This window comes from Prunus avium, chromosome 1 (genome assembly GCF_965620075.1).
Source record: "Prunus avium chromosome 1, drPruAviu1.hap1.1, whole genome shotgun sequence".
NCBI classification, from domain to species: Eukaryota; Viridiplantae; Streptophyta; class Magnoliopsida; order Rosales; family Rosaceae; genus Prunus; species Prunus avium.
The window spans coordinates 21,399,642-21,413,166 of NC_142284.1; the positions used below are offsets into that span (position 1 = coordinate 21,399,642).

At 43.3% G+C, this 13,525-nt stretch overlaps 1 protein-coding gene across 1 annotated transcript; it reads right to left on the reverse strand.

Moving 5' to 3' along the window:
* Positions 1-3,810: 3,810 nt before the first annotated feature.
* Positions 3,811-12,162, reverse strand: LOC148297560 (uncharacterized). The gene is made up of 8 exons (XM_088247533.1): positions 11,914-12,162; positions 5,442-5,529; positions 5,116-5,354; positions 4,815-5,015; positions 4,639-4,737; positions 4,465-4,545; positions 4,048-4,368; positions 3,811-4,017 (listed from the first exon to the last, which is right to left on the reverse strand). Exons 1-8 carry the CDS (start codon positions 12,160-12,162, stop codon positions 3,811-3,813), a joined length of 1,485 nt encoding a protein of 494 aa, XP_088103659.1.
* Positions 12,163-13,525: the final 1,363 nt, after the last annotated feature.

The following is a 13,525-nucleotide window of genomic DNA, read 5'->3' on the forward strand; positions in this document are numbered from 1 at the left end:
AACAAGAACAAATGAATAGCTATATATATATAATTTTTTTTTTACATGTAGTTATGTAACTATGTATATATACTATAAGAGATATAATATATATGTATATGACACACCTAGTTGTACCGGGGAAACAATCCAACTGGGGATTGTTTGACTAGTCCACATGAAAGATTCCTCAATTGACCATGTGGCTAGGGAACGAGCCGTCCAACCGAGTGACTAACTCTCAGCTAGCACGTACGGACGAATCCTCAAGACCCGTACGCCTGTAACAGCCCTACGCATGCGGACTACCCAATTAAGGGTCTACAGCGACACCCCGTTAAGGATGCCCCGGGTTCCGACATTTCTGAGTATCTCACGTTTCCATGATCAAGTTCCAATCCAGGGGAGGTACACAGGGTAGTGCTTATAGCACATCAAACTGACCTTCTAATCTCACATCTTTCCACATCTCACCACAACACCCCAAGTACCCCACACATACTCAACAAAGATAGTACTTTCCCAAATATTATATATGTATACTCAAGATACCCGAATATGTCAAAACCCACGCGTATCACAAATACTTTATAAAGATAATAAATTCAACTATAAAATATAAGGTGAATTTCAATAAACCCTTAAATTCTTATGCATAAAAATTCCATCATAAAATCATGCTAATAATGTCCACTCACAAGTAGTCCCACGCTGCTTAACCCTGAGAGGGTCCCGCCTGCTAAGTACGCGTGGTCGGAGTACCTATTTCAGAATACGAGCACGACATTAAAATCAAACGCTTCAAATAAGGACTTTAAATTAAAATCCTAATTTCCCAGGTTTCAAGTAAGCATGAGGAACGAGACGTTCCTAAGGTCCAACTAAAGGTTTTGACTGATGGGATAGCCTCAGAAGACGCTCGGTCAACCGGGCGGGTCAAACTTTTCAAATTAGGTCAACCGGGCCTACGGGACCCATGACCTCAGTTTTGCGATCCGGAAGTTCCTAGGAGTTCCACAGGGTCTAGGATATACGTCTTGCAAGTTTGGTCTAGTTCGGATGGTCGGATTGCTCACGATCGCACGATCGGACGGTTATCGTAAAACACAAACTTTAAGTTGTTGAATCGGAACATCTGGGGCTCTGATTCACGATCCGCGAAATTCTACACAATCCTAGGAAAGTCTAGATCAACCCATATTAAATTGGGAACGATCCAACGTTTCAAACCTATCGAACTCGGAAAACGAACGATATGCAAAATCCGTTCGAGGTTCAAATGATATCCAAATTGAGATCCGAGCACACGTACGCGCTTGTGACAACACAAGAATCATTTTAGGACAAAATGTGACCCCACCCTACTGCCCACGCGCCACCCCAAGTGCTGGCAGCGCGTGGGTGGCTTGATAAAAAACTGGCGGTCAAAAAAACTTCAAAATCAAAAGCCAAGACTCCTACCCTAGGTAAAAGACACCATTTGGAGCCACTTTTGTTCTTGGACATACCCCAAAAAGTTGACGGAAGTGGCCAAAATTTCAATTTGAAAACGGGCCAAACTTAGGGTTCAAAATCAAGCTATCTACGCTAGGAATCGTTCCAATCCTACCCAAACATCAGCTAGGGCTCGAAGAGTAGATGAAAATCCATACCTTACTCATCGGGATCGGCGGTCGTACGGCGGAGATCGGAGCCGTGAAATTCGAAAGGAAAACCGGCGGGTTTTCGTGGTTTTCTAGCGAGATCCGTCAGTTCCAAGGGCGGGGTGGGGCTGGCCAGGAAAGGAAGAGGGAGAGGTGGCGCGTCGAACCGGTTCGGTCTCGTGGCCGGTGGTCAATGGTGGCGGCGGTTATGGCGGTTGGAAGGTGCGGCTGGGAGGTGCTGTCGAAGGGGAAGGGGAAAAATCGCGGGGAGAGAGAGAGAGAGAGAGAGAGAGAGAGAGAGAGAAGTGAGGGGTTTTCTGATTTTTATTAAAATCCAGATTTCAAAAATATTACGATTGTGCCACTGAGAGTTTTTTAGATCATATCTCCCTCGTTACAACTTTGATTCAAGCCTACCGCATGTCTACGGACTCATCTCAGTACGACCTACGTAAAAATACCATTTGTTGTCCCAACCTCTCTCCGAAACAAAGAGTGACCATTTTACCCCTACTCTCTCGAGGGTAAAATTGTAACTTCACATTTAATTAAATTAAAATAATTAATGAATAATCTTATTTTGGGTCGGGATGTTACAGGGACAATTATTTCCTTCTTCTTGGCATTAGACACAAAACAATTGTGTTTTCCCTGTGTATCGCACAAATACTACATATATGTGTCAAAGTGTTTCAAAAGGACATGAATATCATTTTTGTGCTCTTTGGATCCTGCTTTTAGCCCAATTTTTCAGTAGTGAGAAATCAAAGGTGCTTCCTGGAAACCCACTTGGAGTACTTATTGAAAAAGCACATGTTAGGTGCTTCTCCACAAAGAGCATATAAACTTTTATGTCAAATGTTGTCAAGATCGCTTTTGGTTATCAGAAAACGCTTTTTTCCCTTCCAGAAACACTGCCAAACAAGCTCGTAGTCTTTTATAATTTGACCAACTCCACCAAAATCACTTGTATAAATAAATAAATAAAAAGGTTACTTTCAAAGTTCCACATTTTTATTTTTGAGTGCAAGTGAGATAGTCTAAATTATAGGAGAGGGAGTTTCTCACACACACGCACATAATTAAGATATCATGGGGTTCTAACCTAAGACCTTTGGTATGCAAGTCAAGGCCCCTTTCCACTGAGCTAGACATCATTGACTCAAAATTCAACATTAAAAGATGACCAACAAGGTAACTTCAACAGTTCGACTTAAACAAAGACTTACAAGGTAACAATCAAATTCTAAAAAGAAATTAAGAGGTCACTCCATTATACATGGCTGGCGATGCCTGTGGCCAATCACTACTAAATTTCACTGTTTGCGCGACGAAGACAAATTTGTTGCGCAAAGTACAAAGTAGTCGCTCAAATAACAGCGCGACGAAATCACCGTCGCGCAAACTCAGTCGCGCGAAGTCCGTAAAGAAAGCCATTGCGCGACAGAACATTGCGCATTTCGTCGCGCAACAAGCTCGTTGCACCAACAGTTCAGGGACGGCTACATTGCGTCGCGCAAAATTTTTGCGCGACGATTATGTGTTCATCGCGCAAAACTGTGCGACGATTTGCCGTCGTTGCACAGACATTTGAGAGGCGGCATAAGAATCGTCGCGCACCTTTATGCGCGACGAAAGAATAATTGTCGCACAAAGCTGGTGCGACGATTTGCCATCGTCGCACAGACATTTGAGAGGCAGCATAAGAATCGTCGCTCAGCTTTATGCGCGTCGAAAAATAATTGTCGCATAAACCTGGTGCGACGATGGACTTTCGTCGCTCAGTTTTATGCGCGACGAAAAAATAATTGTCGCACGAACCATGTGCGACGATGTCCATTTGTCGCGCAAATATAGAGCGACAAAATTCTCGTCGTCGCGTTGCCTTTAGGGGACGACATTTTTCGTCGCGCAAACGTAAATATATTGTTTCTCCATTTAAATTATAAGGGTTTGTATTTTCCTGTGGATAATTTTGCGCGACGACATCACGGCATATGTTCGTCGCGCAAAATAGTAATTAAATTATAATTATTTTTTTTTGGGGAAATTTTTGTTTGGTTTATTTATTTTTATAATTAAATGAAATGACAATAAAAAAATGTAATTAAGAGAAAGTTTTTGTTATAACATAATATAGAGTCAAATACAAGAAAAATGTTTCAAATGTCATAAAGAAAATAGAAAACTAATCAAACATTGTTTGATAATCTACTTGGTCACCGATCTGGACATTGTGGACAGGGGCAGAGGTTTGATGGCCATGCTCGGGTTGGATGGGCTCAGAGGTGGATGGAGGAACAAAAGACGGTACGGGAATGCTGGACTGGGCGAGGGAGTGTAAGAACGAATCCATCTGGGACATCCGGGCTTCAAGCTCGCCCATCTGGGCCACCTTTGCTTCAAGCTCTCCCATCTGGGCCACCTTGGCTTCAAGCTGGTCCATATGGGCCACCCGGGCTTGAAGCTGGTCCATCTGGGACATCCGGGCTTCAAATTGGGCCATCATTGCTGTCATAGCACTGTTTGACTGGGACGATGAACGGGATCTAGGTTCCCGCCGCCGGGCATTCCCCATCCCTCGACAATATGTCCCTGGCCGCCTCCCGAGAGTCTGATCCAAAGCTTCCGTCAAGATCTGAAACCCCGCATCTGGTGGAGGAGCCACGGACTCGAGTGGCGTATCGGGAGGAAGCTGAGAGGCGAACTCCTGAAGAACCAATTGGCTCTTCTCAATCATGGTCATCTATTTAACATAACATAAAATATTAATTAAAACATTCATATAATAAAGTTGAAACTTGAACGTGTAAGAGAATAATTATAATTAAAGACTACTTACATGAATGGACTCTGCCAACTCATTCCCAGGTCGAACATAAACGTCGCCAAAGACGTCAATCTCTGGGAATTTGGACCCCTCCTAATTGAACAAGAGAAAAAAAAATGTTAGTACAAAAAAAACAAATTAATATTAAATACATTAAAAAGTAAATAAAAATTATATAATTATTACCTGCCGCCGCGCCTCCATCCTATAGGAGAAGGGCCTGGCACCTAAATGGTGGAGAAGAGTCTTCTTCGCCCTATTGCCCTTATTTGCTTTGGCCATCTTCTGTTATACAAAAAATAAAATATTTTAGTTGAAAATGAAATGAAAACAGAATTTTGAACTTAGTATAAAAAAAATACCACATAATCTGCCCCCTGAAAATGACCACAGAGCCACTCCCAACTATCCTCCCGCCCCTCAAGCTCCTTCGGGCAACCCTCCAGAAGAGCGACCTGCGGATCATCATATGCCTGAAAATGGTGGTGCAGGTCGCTCTTCCACTGCTTGTACCTATCCGCAAACAGTCTATCGATGTACCCGAACAAATCGTCGTTGAGATTCTCTAAATTGTAGTTGATCTGCAATAAATTAATTACATGCATTAAGTACTAGAAATATATAAAATTGGAAGGGAAAACAATTAAAAGGTAGGGTACATACCGACAGCTGTCCACGCACCTCCATCTGCACCTCGTTAGGCATGGCCTTCCAAGACTTCCATTTCATCGGACAATGGGTCCGAATGACTGAACCAACATCGTGGGCCAATGAGCTATGTTGGTCTGTGGTAGGTGCAGCCCGATGACGCTCATCGTATCTGATGTTGATACGAGTGTTGGTCACCCGAGTGAGCTTCGCCGTACTCAACTGGCGACAAGGTCCCCGGGTGTTCTTCTTGGCTGCAAAGATATATAAAATTAACGTTAATTAACAAATTATAAAAAAAATAATGGTACAGTTTATCTGTAGGTAAAGGAAATCTTTACCTGGTTGAGAACCCGACGCACCAGCAGCAGAGGTCGAAGCGGTGTCGATCAAGTGGGGAGGGCGATGACGCCGCCTGGCGCTAACAGGCTGCGCAACTGAGGCTCTAATGACGCTTGTGCATGGGAGACGTTCGGAACAGATGGGATCTCGTTCAACTGTGCTGGAGCAGTGACAGCTGACGTCGCAATCGGGGGAGGCAAACTATGAGTACTCGTCACCGTCTTACGACGTCTGATAAGGTTCGACATCTGCACAACTGATAAGGTCTTAAAATTAAAACATCCTTGCCTAAAATGTTTGTTTATTTTTAAAAAAACAACCTCAACAACTAATCAACAACAAATTCAATATTTAGCATACAAATACACAGAAACATGTATTCTTATAAAAAATAATAATAATAAACAGATGCACATTGTTTTAAAGCAAACAAAACAAAAACAGATATATATTAAAAATAACATATGCACATTGTTTGCAAACAAAACTGTTTGTACCATATCTGACCCTCCACTCGTACAACGACACGTGGATCTTATAAACTCGCCCAAGTACCCAAGGCCTCGGACAATCGGCATCGGCCACCGATGGCATTGTCTCAAAGCTGCGAACAGCCATTACGAGCCCAACTCGTCTACAATCGGCATCCCCTACCGATTGTAGAGAATCAGCCTCGAAGTATCCGCCCAAAATATCTAAGGACTCGTGTCAACCTCATAGGGCCCTCCCACGAGTCCCACATCGAAAATGAGTACTAAGAGCACACAAGATGCCCTCTATAAATGAGCCCCTTCACTACAATACAGGGGTAAGACTTTTCAGCTTGACTTTTATACTTCTATATGGTCAACAGTAAGAGCTCTTAAAACAACAAACTTACTTCGGCATCGGAGGGTCTTAGGCTGGTTCCACACCGGTTCCATAGACCTTACGAGTCTCGACTTCTTTCTATTCAGGATCGGCATCCAAGGACAGGAAGAATCGGCATCCAACATTCAATCGATCTCTCGATCGTCCATCTCGCTTGTAAGTTGCACTCATCTCCATCTGTCCAGTTTTTAGTGCCAACAGATTGGCGCCGTCTGTGGGAAACGACACAAAATGCTATGTCGTTCTCCTTCACGAGTGCTCTCGGCACCGTTTTGAGCCATGCCCTCGGCACCTCCTACAATCGGCCTTCGGCCTTCGGCACCCTTGCATCATTCGGCGCGTGCGATGTCTTCACATCCCCCCAATGATTCGGCATCTGCCATCGGCCTTCGGCACCCATCATCATTTGGCGCGTGCGATGTCTTCACATCCCCCCAATGATTCGGCATCTGCCTTTGGCCTTCGGCACCCATCATCATTCGGCGCGTGCGATGTCTTCACATCCCCCCAATGATTCGGCATCTGCCTTTGGCCTTCGGCACCCATCATCATTCGGCGCGTGCGATGTCTTCACATCACCCCAATGATTCGGCATCATGCTTCGGCCATCAGCATCAGCTTCAGCCATGCCGAACGACCCCTTCTAGGAGACACTTCTCCAGTCCAGCGCCTTTTCTCAAAGCCATCAGCTTCAGCCTTCGGCCATCAGCTTCAGCCTTCGGCCATCAGCTTCGACCATTAGCTTCAGCCATGCCGAACGGCACCTTCTTGGAGACACTTCTCCAGCGCCTTTTCTCAAAGCCATCAGCCTTCGGCCATCAGCTTCGGCCAACAGCCTTCGGCCATCAGCTTCAGCCTTCGGCCATCAGCTTCGGCCATTAGCTTCAGCCATGCCGAACGGCACCTTCTAGGAGACACTTCTCCAGCGCCTTTTCTCAAAGCCATCAGCTTCGGCCATCAGCCTTCGTCCATCAGCTTCAGCCTTCGGCCATCAGCCTTCGGCCATCAGCTTCAGCCTTCGGCCATCAGCCTTCGGCCATTAGCTTCAGCCATGCCGAACGGCACCTTCTAGGAGACACTTCTCCAGCGCCTTTTCTCAAAGCCATCAGCTTCGGCCATCAGCCTTCTGCCATCAGCCTTCGGCCATCAGCTTCAGCCTTCGGCCATCAGCCTTCGGCCATTAGCTTCAGCCATGCCGAACGGCACCTTCTAGGATACACTTCTCCAGCGCCTTTTCTCAAAGCCATCAGCTTCGGCCATCAGCCTTCGGCCATCAGCTTCGGCCATCAGCTTCAGCCTTCGGCCATCAGCCTTCGGCCATCAGCTTCAGCCTTCGGCCATCAGCCTTCGGCCATCAGCTTCGGCCATCAGCTTCAGCCTTCGGCCATCAGCTTCGGCCATCAGCCTTCGGCCATCAGCTTCGGCCATCAGCTTCAGCCTTCGGCCATCAGCCTTCGGCCATCAGCTTCAGCCTTCGGCCATCGGCACATCATGCCGTCTCTTATCCAAGCTCACTCCCTTGGGCACTTGGGGGACTACATACCACCATCGGCAACTATGGGACCATTGTGTCCGGGTCAGAATGCCGAATACACATTCAAGTCCCCAACCGAGAAGCTTCTCAATCGGCAACTTGGGGGACTACTGTTTGTACCATATCTGACCCTCCACTCGTACAACGACACGTGGATCTTATAAACTCGCCCAAGTACCCAAGGCCTCGGACAATCGGCATCGGCCACCGATGGCATTGTCTCAAAGCTGCGAACAGCCATTACGAGCCCAACTCGTCTACAATCGGCATCCCCTACCGATTGTAGAGAATCAGCCTCGAAGTATCCGCCCAAAATATCTAAGGACTCGTGTCAACCTCATAGGGCCCTCCCACGAGTCCCACATCGAAAATGAGTACTAAGAGCACACAAGATGCCCTCTATAAATGAGCCCCTTCACTACAATACAGGGGTAAGACTTTTCAGCTTGACTTTTATACTTCTATATGGTCAACAGTAAGAGCTCTTAAAACAACAAACTTACTTCGGCATCGGAGGGTCTTAGGCTGGTTCCACACCGGTTCCATAGACCTTACGAGTCTCGACTTCTTTCTATTCAGGATCGGCATCCAAGGACAGGAAGAATCGGCATCCAACATTCAATCGATCTCTCGATCGTCCATCTCGCTTGTAAGTTGCACTCATCTCCATCTGTCCAGTTTTTAGTGCCAACAAAAACAAAAACATATATATATAAATAAATAAAAAACAGAAACATGTATTCTTTTATAATTAAAAAAAAACCAAAAGCACATATTCCTGAATATATCAAATTGCTGGCCAAATTATGAAAGAGTCGGTATGTGATTACAAAAAAGAGTTGAATAGATAAAACTCGTAATGAAAATCATAAAACAGAAGTAAACTATAGCATGGTTTATTAAACAAGCTACCAAAGTTGTCGGCATATACACTATGTAGATAACGAGCACAATACACGGACCACAACAATCAAATATTCATCTCAACAAAGTGAACATCTAATTTGGTTAGTTGCACATATCTTAAATCTGAAAAGCAATCCAAATACAAAAACCAGAAAATTACGAAAAGCAATCAAAATACAAAAAACATAAAACATAAAATTGTGCTCCAATCAAATTTAAAATCTGAAACCAAACCAAATACAAAATCACAAATCCAACACTATTTCAATATTTCCAATAAAATCTGAAATCACAAATGCAAATCCAATACAAAAAGGAAATTGAAACGGAGCAATCCTAACCAACCACCAGACTAAGTAATGTAAACACTTACAAAATAAATATACAAATTCAAACAGCAGATTTCAGAAATTTAATCCTAACATATATTTTAATCCACAAATTTCAGAAAAAAAAAATCCAAAAACTTGTAATTATAAATCAGGGCTAGAGTCGGGACTTTTACCTTGTGGGTTTCGACGGTGGAGAGCGAGAGAGAGAACGAAGGGCCGTCGTCTGATGGAGGAGCGAGTGACTGAGAGCGGACGGAGGAGACAGGGACAGAGAGGGATGAGTGGAGACGGAGGAGAGAGGGATGAGTGGGGACGGAGGAGAGAGCGGCTGAGAAGGATGAGGGGCGGGGCTGAGAGCTTGCGATAGAGACTGGGTGAGAGATTTGGGGGTGCGAAGGAGAGAGACCGGGTGAGAGATCAATGGGTTCGAAGGAGAGAGAGATAGAGGGGCTGAGAGGTTGAACACGAGAGAGAGAGTGGCTGAGAGATTTGAGGGTTCGACGGATTTTAGGGTTCAAGGAGAGAGAGACAGAGGGGCTGAGAGAGGTTGAAGACGAACAGAAATGCGCGTTTTTTTTAATAAAAGCTTCACCGACTTGCGCGACGAAACATATATAAAATGTCGCGCAAATATAAATATCGCACTTTGCACGACGGACAATATAACCTGTCGTGCAAAGAATTTTTAATACGGGGGATAAACTCCGCCAAAAATTTGGGCGACTTGCGCGACGAATTTTTTAAATACGTCGCGCAAAGATAAACCCTAAACCCTAAACCCTAAACCCTAAACCCTGAAACCTGGTCCAGAAACCCTTACTTACATTGCGCGACGGAAATAACTTCTTACGTCGCGCTTAGAACTATTGCGCGACGGGAAACATCTTATTCGTCGCGCAAGAAAAGCATGGAAATGTTAGTGAGTATATTGTTTTAATGGGGCTACGCATTCTACAATACTAGTTTCACCGATCCAACCGTCAAACTTGTTTGTTTATACTTAGAGATCGTACACGCCAAAAATTGAAAAAAATACACATTCATAGATGATGTTACCAGACCAAAATTTTCAACGGTTATAAACAAAAAATCACGATTTAACGGTTATTTTAACTCCGATTTTGATGATATTTTACGGATGCACTCCTTTACCGTATATAAATACAATTACTGAATTTGATCTTCATTGAAAAATATTTACACTAGTGGATACCACAACATCTTATGTTATATTTAACAAAAGTACATCAACAACTCTTAATGTTTGTGAATATATAGTTTTGATGACATACGCATTCTACAAAACTATTTTCAACGATCCAACCGTCAAACTTGTTTCTTTAAACGTAGAGATCGTACTTAAAGAAAATTGGAAAAAATATACAGTCCTAGATGACATAATGGGACCACAATTTTCGATGGATATATATGAAAAATAACGATTGAACGGGTATTTTAACTCCGATGTTCAAGATTTTCTATGGGTGCACCCCTTTAATGTATATGAATACAATTACTGAAGTTGATCTTCATTTAAAATTATTTACACTAATGGATAGTTCGTTTAATTTCTTAACTATCATGCCATACAAAATAAATAAAATTAAAAAACTTGGTTTGGGCGACGAATAAGCCCCTTATTCGTCTCTGAAGGTTTGCGCGACGTATATTCATGTTCGTCGAGCAAAGATGATTTATCTATTTCGTAAATTTTTGTAATATTGGGAACAATGCGCGACCGATAAATCTCACTCGTCGCGCAAAGATGATTTTTTTAACATTATTATCACATATTTGTTTTTGCGCGACAAAGATGTTCGTCCCGCACAGCATGATTGTGCGACACAAAAAATAATTATCCGTCGTGCAAATATAAAGACCGGTCCTCCAGCGTAGACGACCGGTCGTTTTTTCACATATTGTAATTGCTCTTTTTCACTTCCAACCTATTTTGCGCGACGAGCAAATCCGTCCCTCCAAGCATGATTGTGCGACGCCAACTATTTGATTTCGTCGCGCCAATTTAACGACCGGTCGTTTAGTGTCGACGACCGGTCGTTTTTCCACATATTCTAATTTTTTTTTAACTTCCAACCTTATTATGCGCGACGACTATATCCGTCCCTCAAAGTATTATCGCGCGACGCTCACAAATTTCTTTCGTCGCGCAAATTTAACGACCGGTCGTTTAGTGTCGACGACCGGTCGTTTTTCCACAGATTCTAATTTTTTTTAACTTCCAACCTTATTATGCGCGACCAAATGTCCGTCCCGCAAAGTATGATTGTGCGACGCCGACACATTGTTTTCGTCGCGCAAAGTTAACGACCGGTCGTGTTGTGTAGACGACCGGTCGTTGTTTAACAGATTACTGATTACCACTTACAACATCTGTTCAGTTTTGAATCCATAACTTCTTAACCATATGTCCAAATTTCATGTTATTTATACGGTTGGATTCAGCACAGAAAAACAAAGAACGTAGCACGGACCAAAAGTCAAAAACAGTTACGAAAATGAACAGAATTCAATAAAAGAAACGAAGAATGTTGCAAACACGTTACAAAGTTCCCCACATATATTGAAGGTTTGGATATACATTCCACAAATATTCGAACAATATTCAAACAAATATTTAAGGTTTGGATAATCATTTAATATGTTTTACATGGCAAGTCGCAAATAAATTACATTATTCATCATCTGAACTATAATAATCTTCGTTTTCGTCGCTATGATCACTGTCGGTCTCCCAATCATCCTCCTCCTCTTCCTCTCCCAATCATCCTCCTCCTCTTCCTCCTCCTCCTCCTCCTCCTCCTCAAGTACATCATCATCGTTGTTCGGGCCCACGGTTGGATCGTATCGCGGAAGATAACCGAGGTCAATTGTAATTGACTGAATCGGTATTTCTCTTGGAGACACTCCTTCAAGCTGAAAAGGTTCCTGTATGACAATTGTATCTCGAAGTGTTTGTGCATCATGTTCCATGGAAGATTCGAAACGTTGGTCAGCAACGTCGACGTCGTTGTCAGATGGGTCTAGTTCTGGTATAGCATACACATTCCTCTGACCCATCTGCTGAACAACTTTCCACCCGCTCCCTGCTTTAGGGTCATCTAGATAGACAATCTGTTTTGCCATGGTTGCCAAAATGTAAGGGTCGTCATCATACCAAGTTCTGCTCATGTTCACAGATAATAACCCATGATCGATTTTAATACTTCCCTGCCTATTTTGGTTCGTATCAAACCATCGACACTTAAACATGATCACTTGGTATCGGTCTTTGTAAAGCAATTGCACGACAGTGGTGAGTTTGCCATAGAAATCAATGTCTGTACTTTCGCCTCCACCTGGAACATGGACACCGCTGTTTTGCGTACACAACTTGTCATCTCGTGCACTCACCAAAAACTTGACGCCGTTAACATGGCAACCCGAGAACAATTCAGCCCGAAGTGGGCTGAATGCTAAGTTATATAACTCTTCACTGTAAGTGGGGGAATTCTCTGATTTCAACTTGGTCACCTAATATTATTAAAAAAAAATTCAATAGCATGGAAATGTTAGTTTGACAATTTTAAATACTACAATATATATGTCAATTACAAAATACTTATAACTTACATATTGCAAGAACCATTTTGGAAATAATTCACGGTGTTTCTTGGAATACAAATGTGATGGATGTTCTCGCTTCATCATCTCTTCATGCTCATCTAAGTATGCCATTATCTCATCACAATTGTTCAATACGAACCAATGAGCTACCTCCATATCTTTCCTGGAAAATGACTCCCCTTGTACAAGATCTCCAAAGGGTCGTGCGCTTTGAGAAAAAACAGAAAGTTGCTCATTTCTCACACCTCCGTCATTATTGCGCTGAGGTCGATTGAAAGCCGTGTCCACATCTTTTAAATACATTCCACAAAAAGTCAGCGCCTCATATTGAACCCAAGCCTCTATAATTGATCCTTCGGGCTTCGCTCTGTTGCGTACGCTTCTTTTCAGCTCTCCGAGAAGCCTGCCAAAATATAATGAAAAGATGAAAATCAGGAAGTAGCAAGAATACGAACCAATGATGCATACAGAAATGATGCCAAGTTATATACCTTTCTATAGGATACATCCGGCGATAGTTGACTGGACCAGCAAGTAATGCCTCTTCTGGCAAGTGAACCATCACGTGGATCATACTTGTGAAGAAAGCCGGAGGGAATATCATCTCAAACTTGCATAGGACTTGGACAATGTCATCGCGCAACTGATGAATGTCTGTCTTTTGCAATGTCTTTGCCGTCAGTTGGGAAAAAAATCTGGACAACAATATGATTGGCTTGACTACATCTTCCGGCAACAGGTGTCGAATCCCAACAGGAAGTAGGCGTTGCATAAACACATGGCAGTCATGACTCTTGAGTCCAGTAAATTTACCCCC

Bases quoted from the DNA above. Each gene is read 5' to 3' on its own strand.
- LOC148297560 (XM_088247533.1), bottom strand. From the start codon at position 12,162: ATGGGTCAGAGGAATGTGTATGCTATACCAGAACTAGACCCATCTGAC. The intron at 4,738-4,814 runs GTATTTTTTTTA...TTTGTATAACAG, and splicing joins TTCAGGGGGCAGATTATGTG to AAGATGGCCAAAGCAAATAA. The intron at 4,369-4,464 runs GTAAGTAGTCTT...TATGTTAAATAG, and splicing joins AGTTGGCAGAGTCCATTCAT to ATGACCATGATTGAGAAGAG.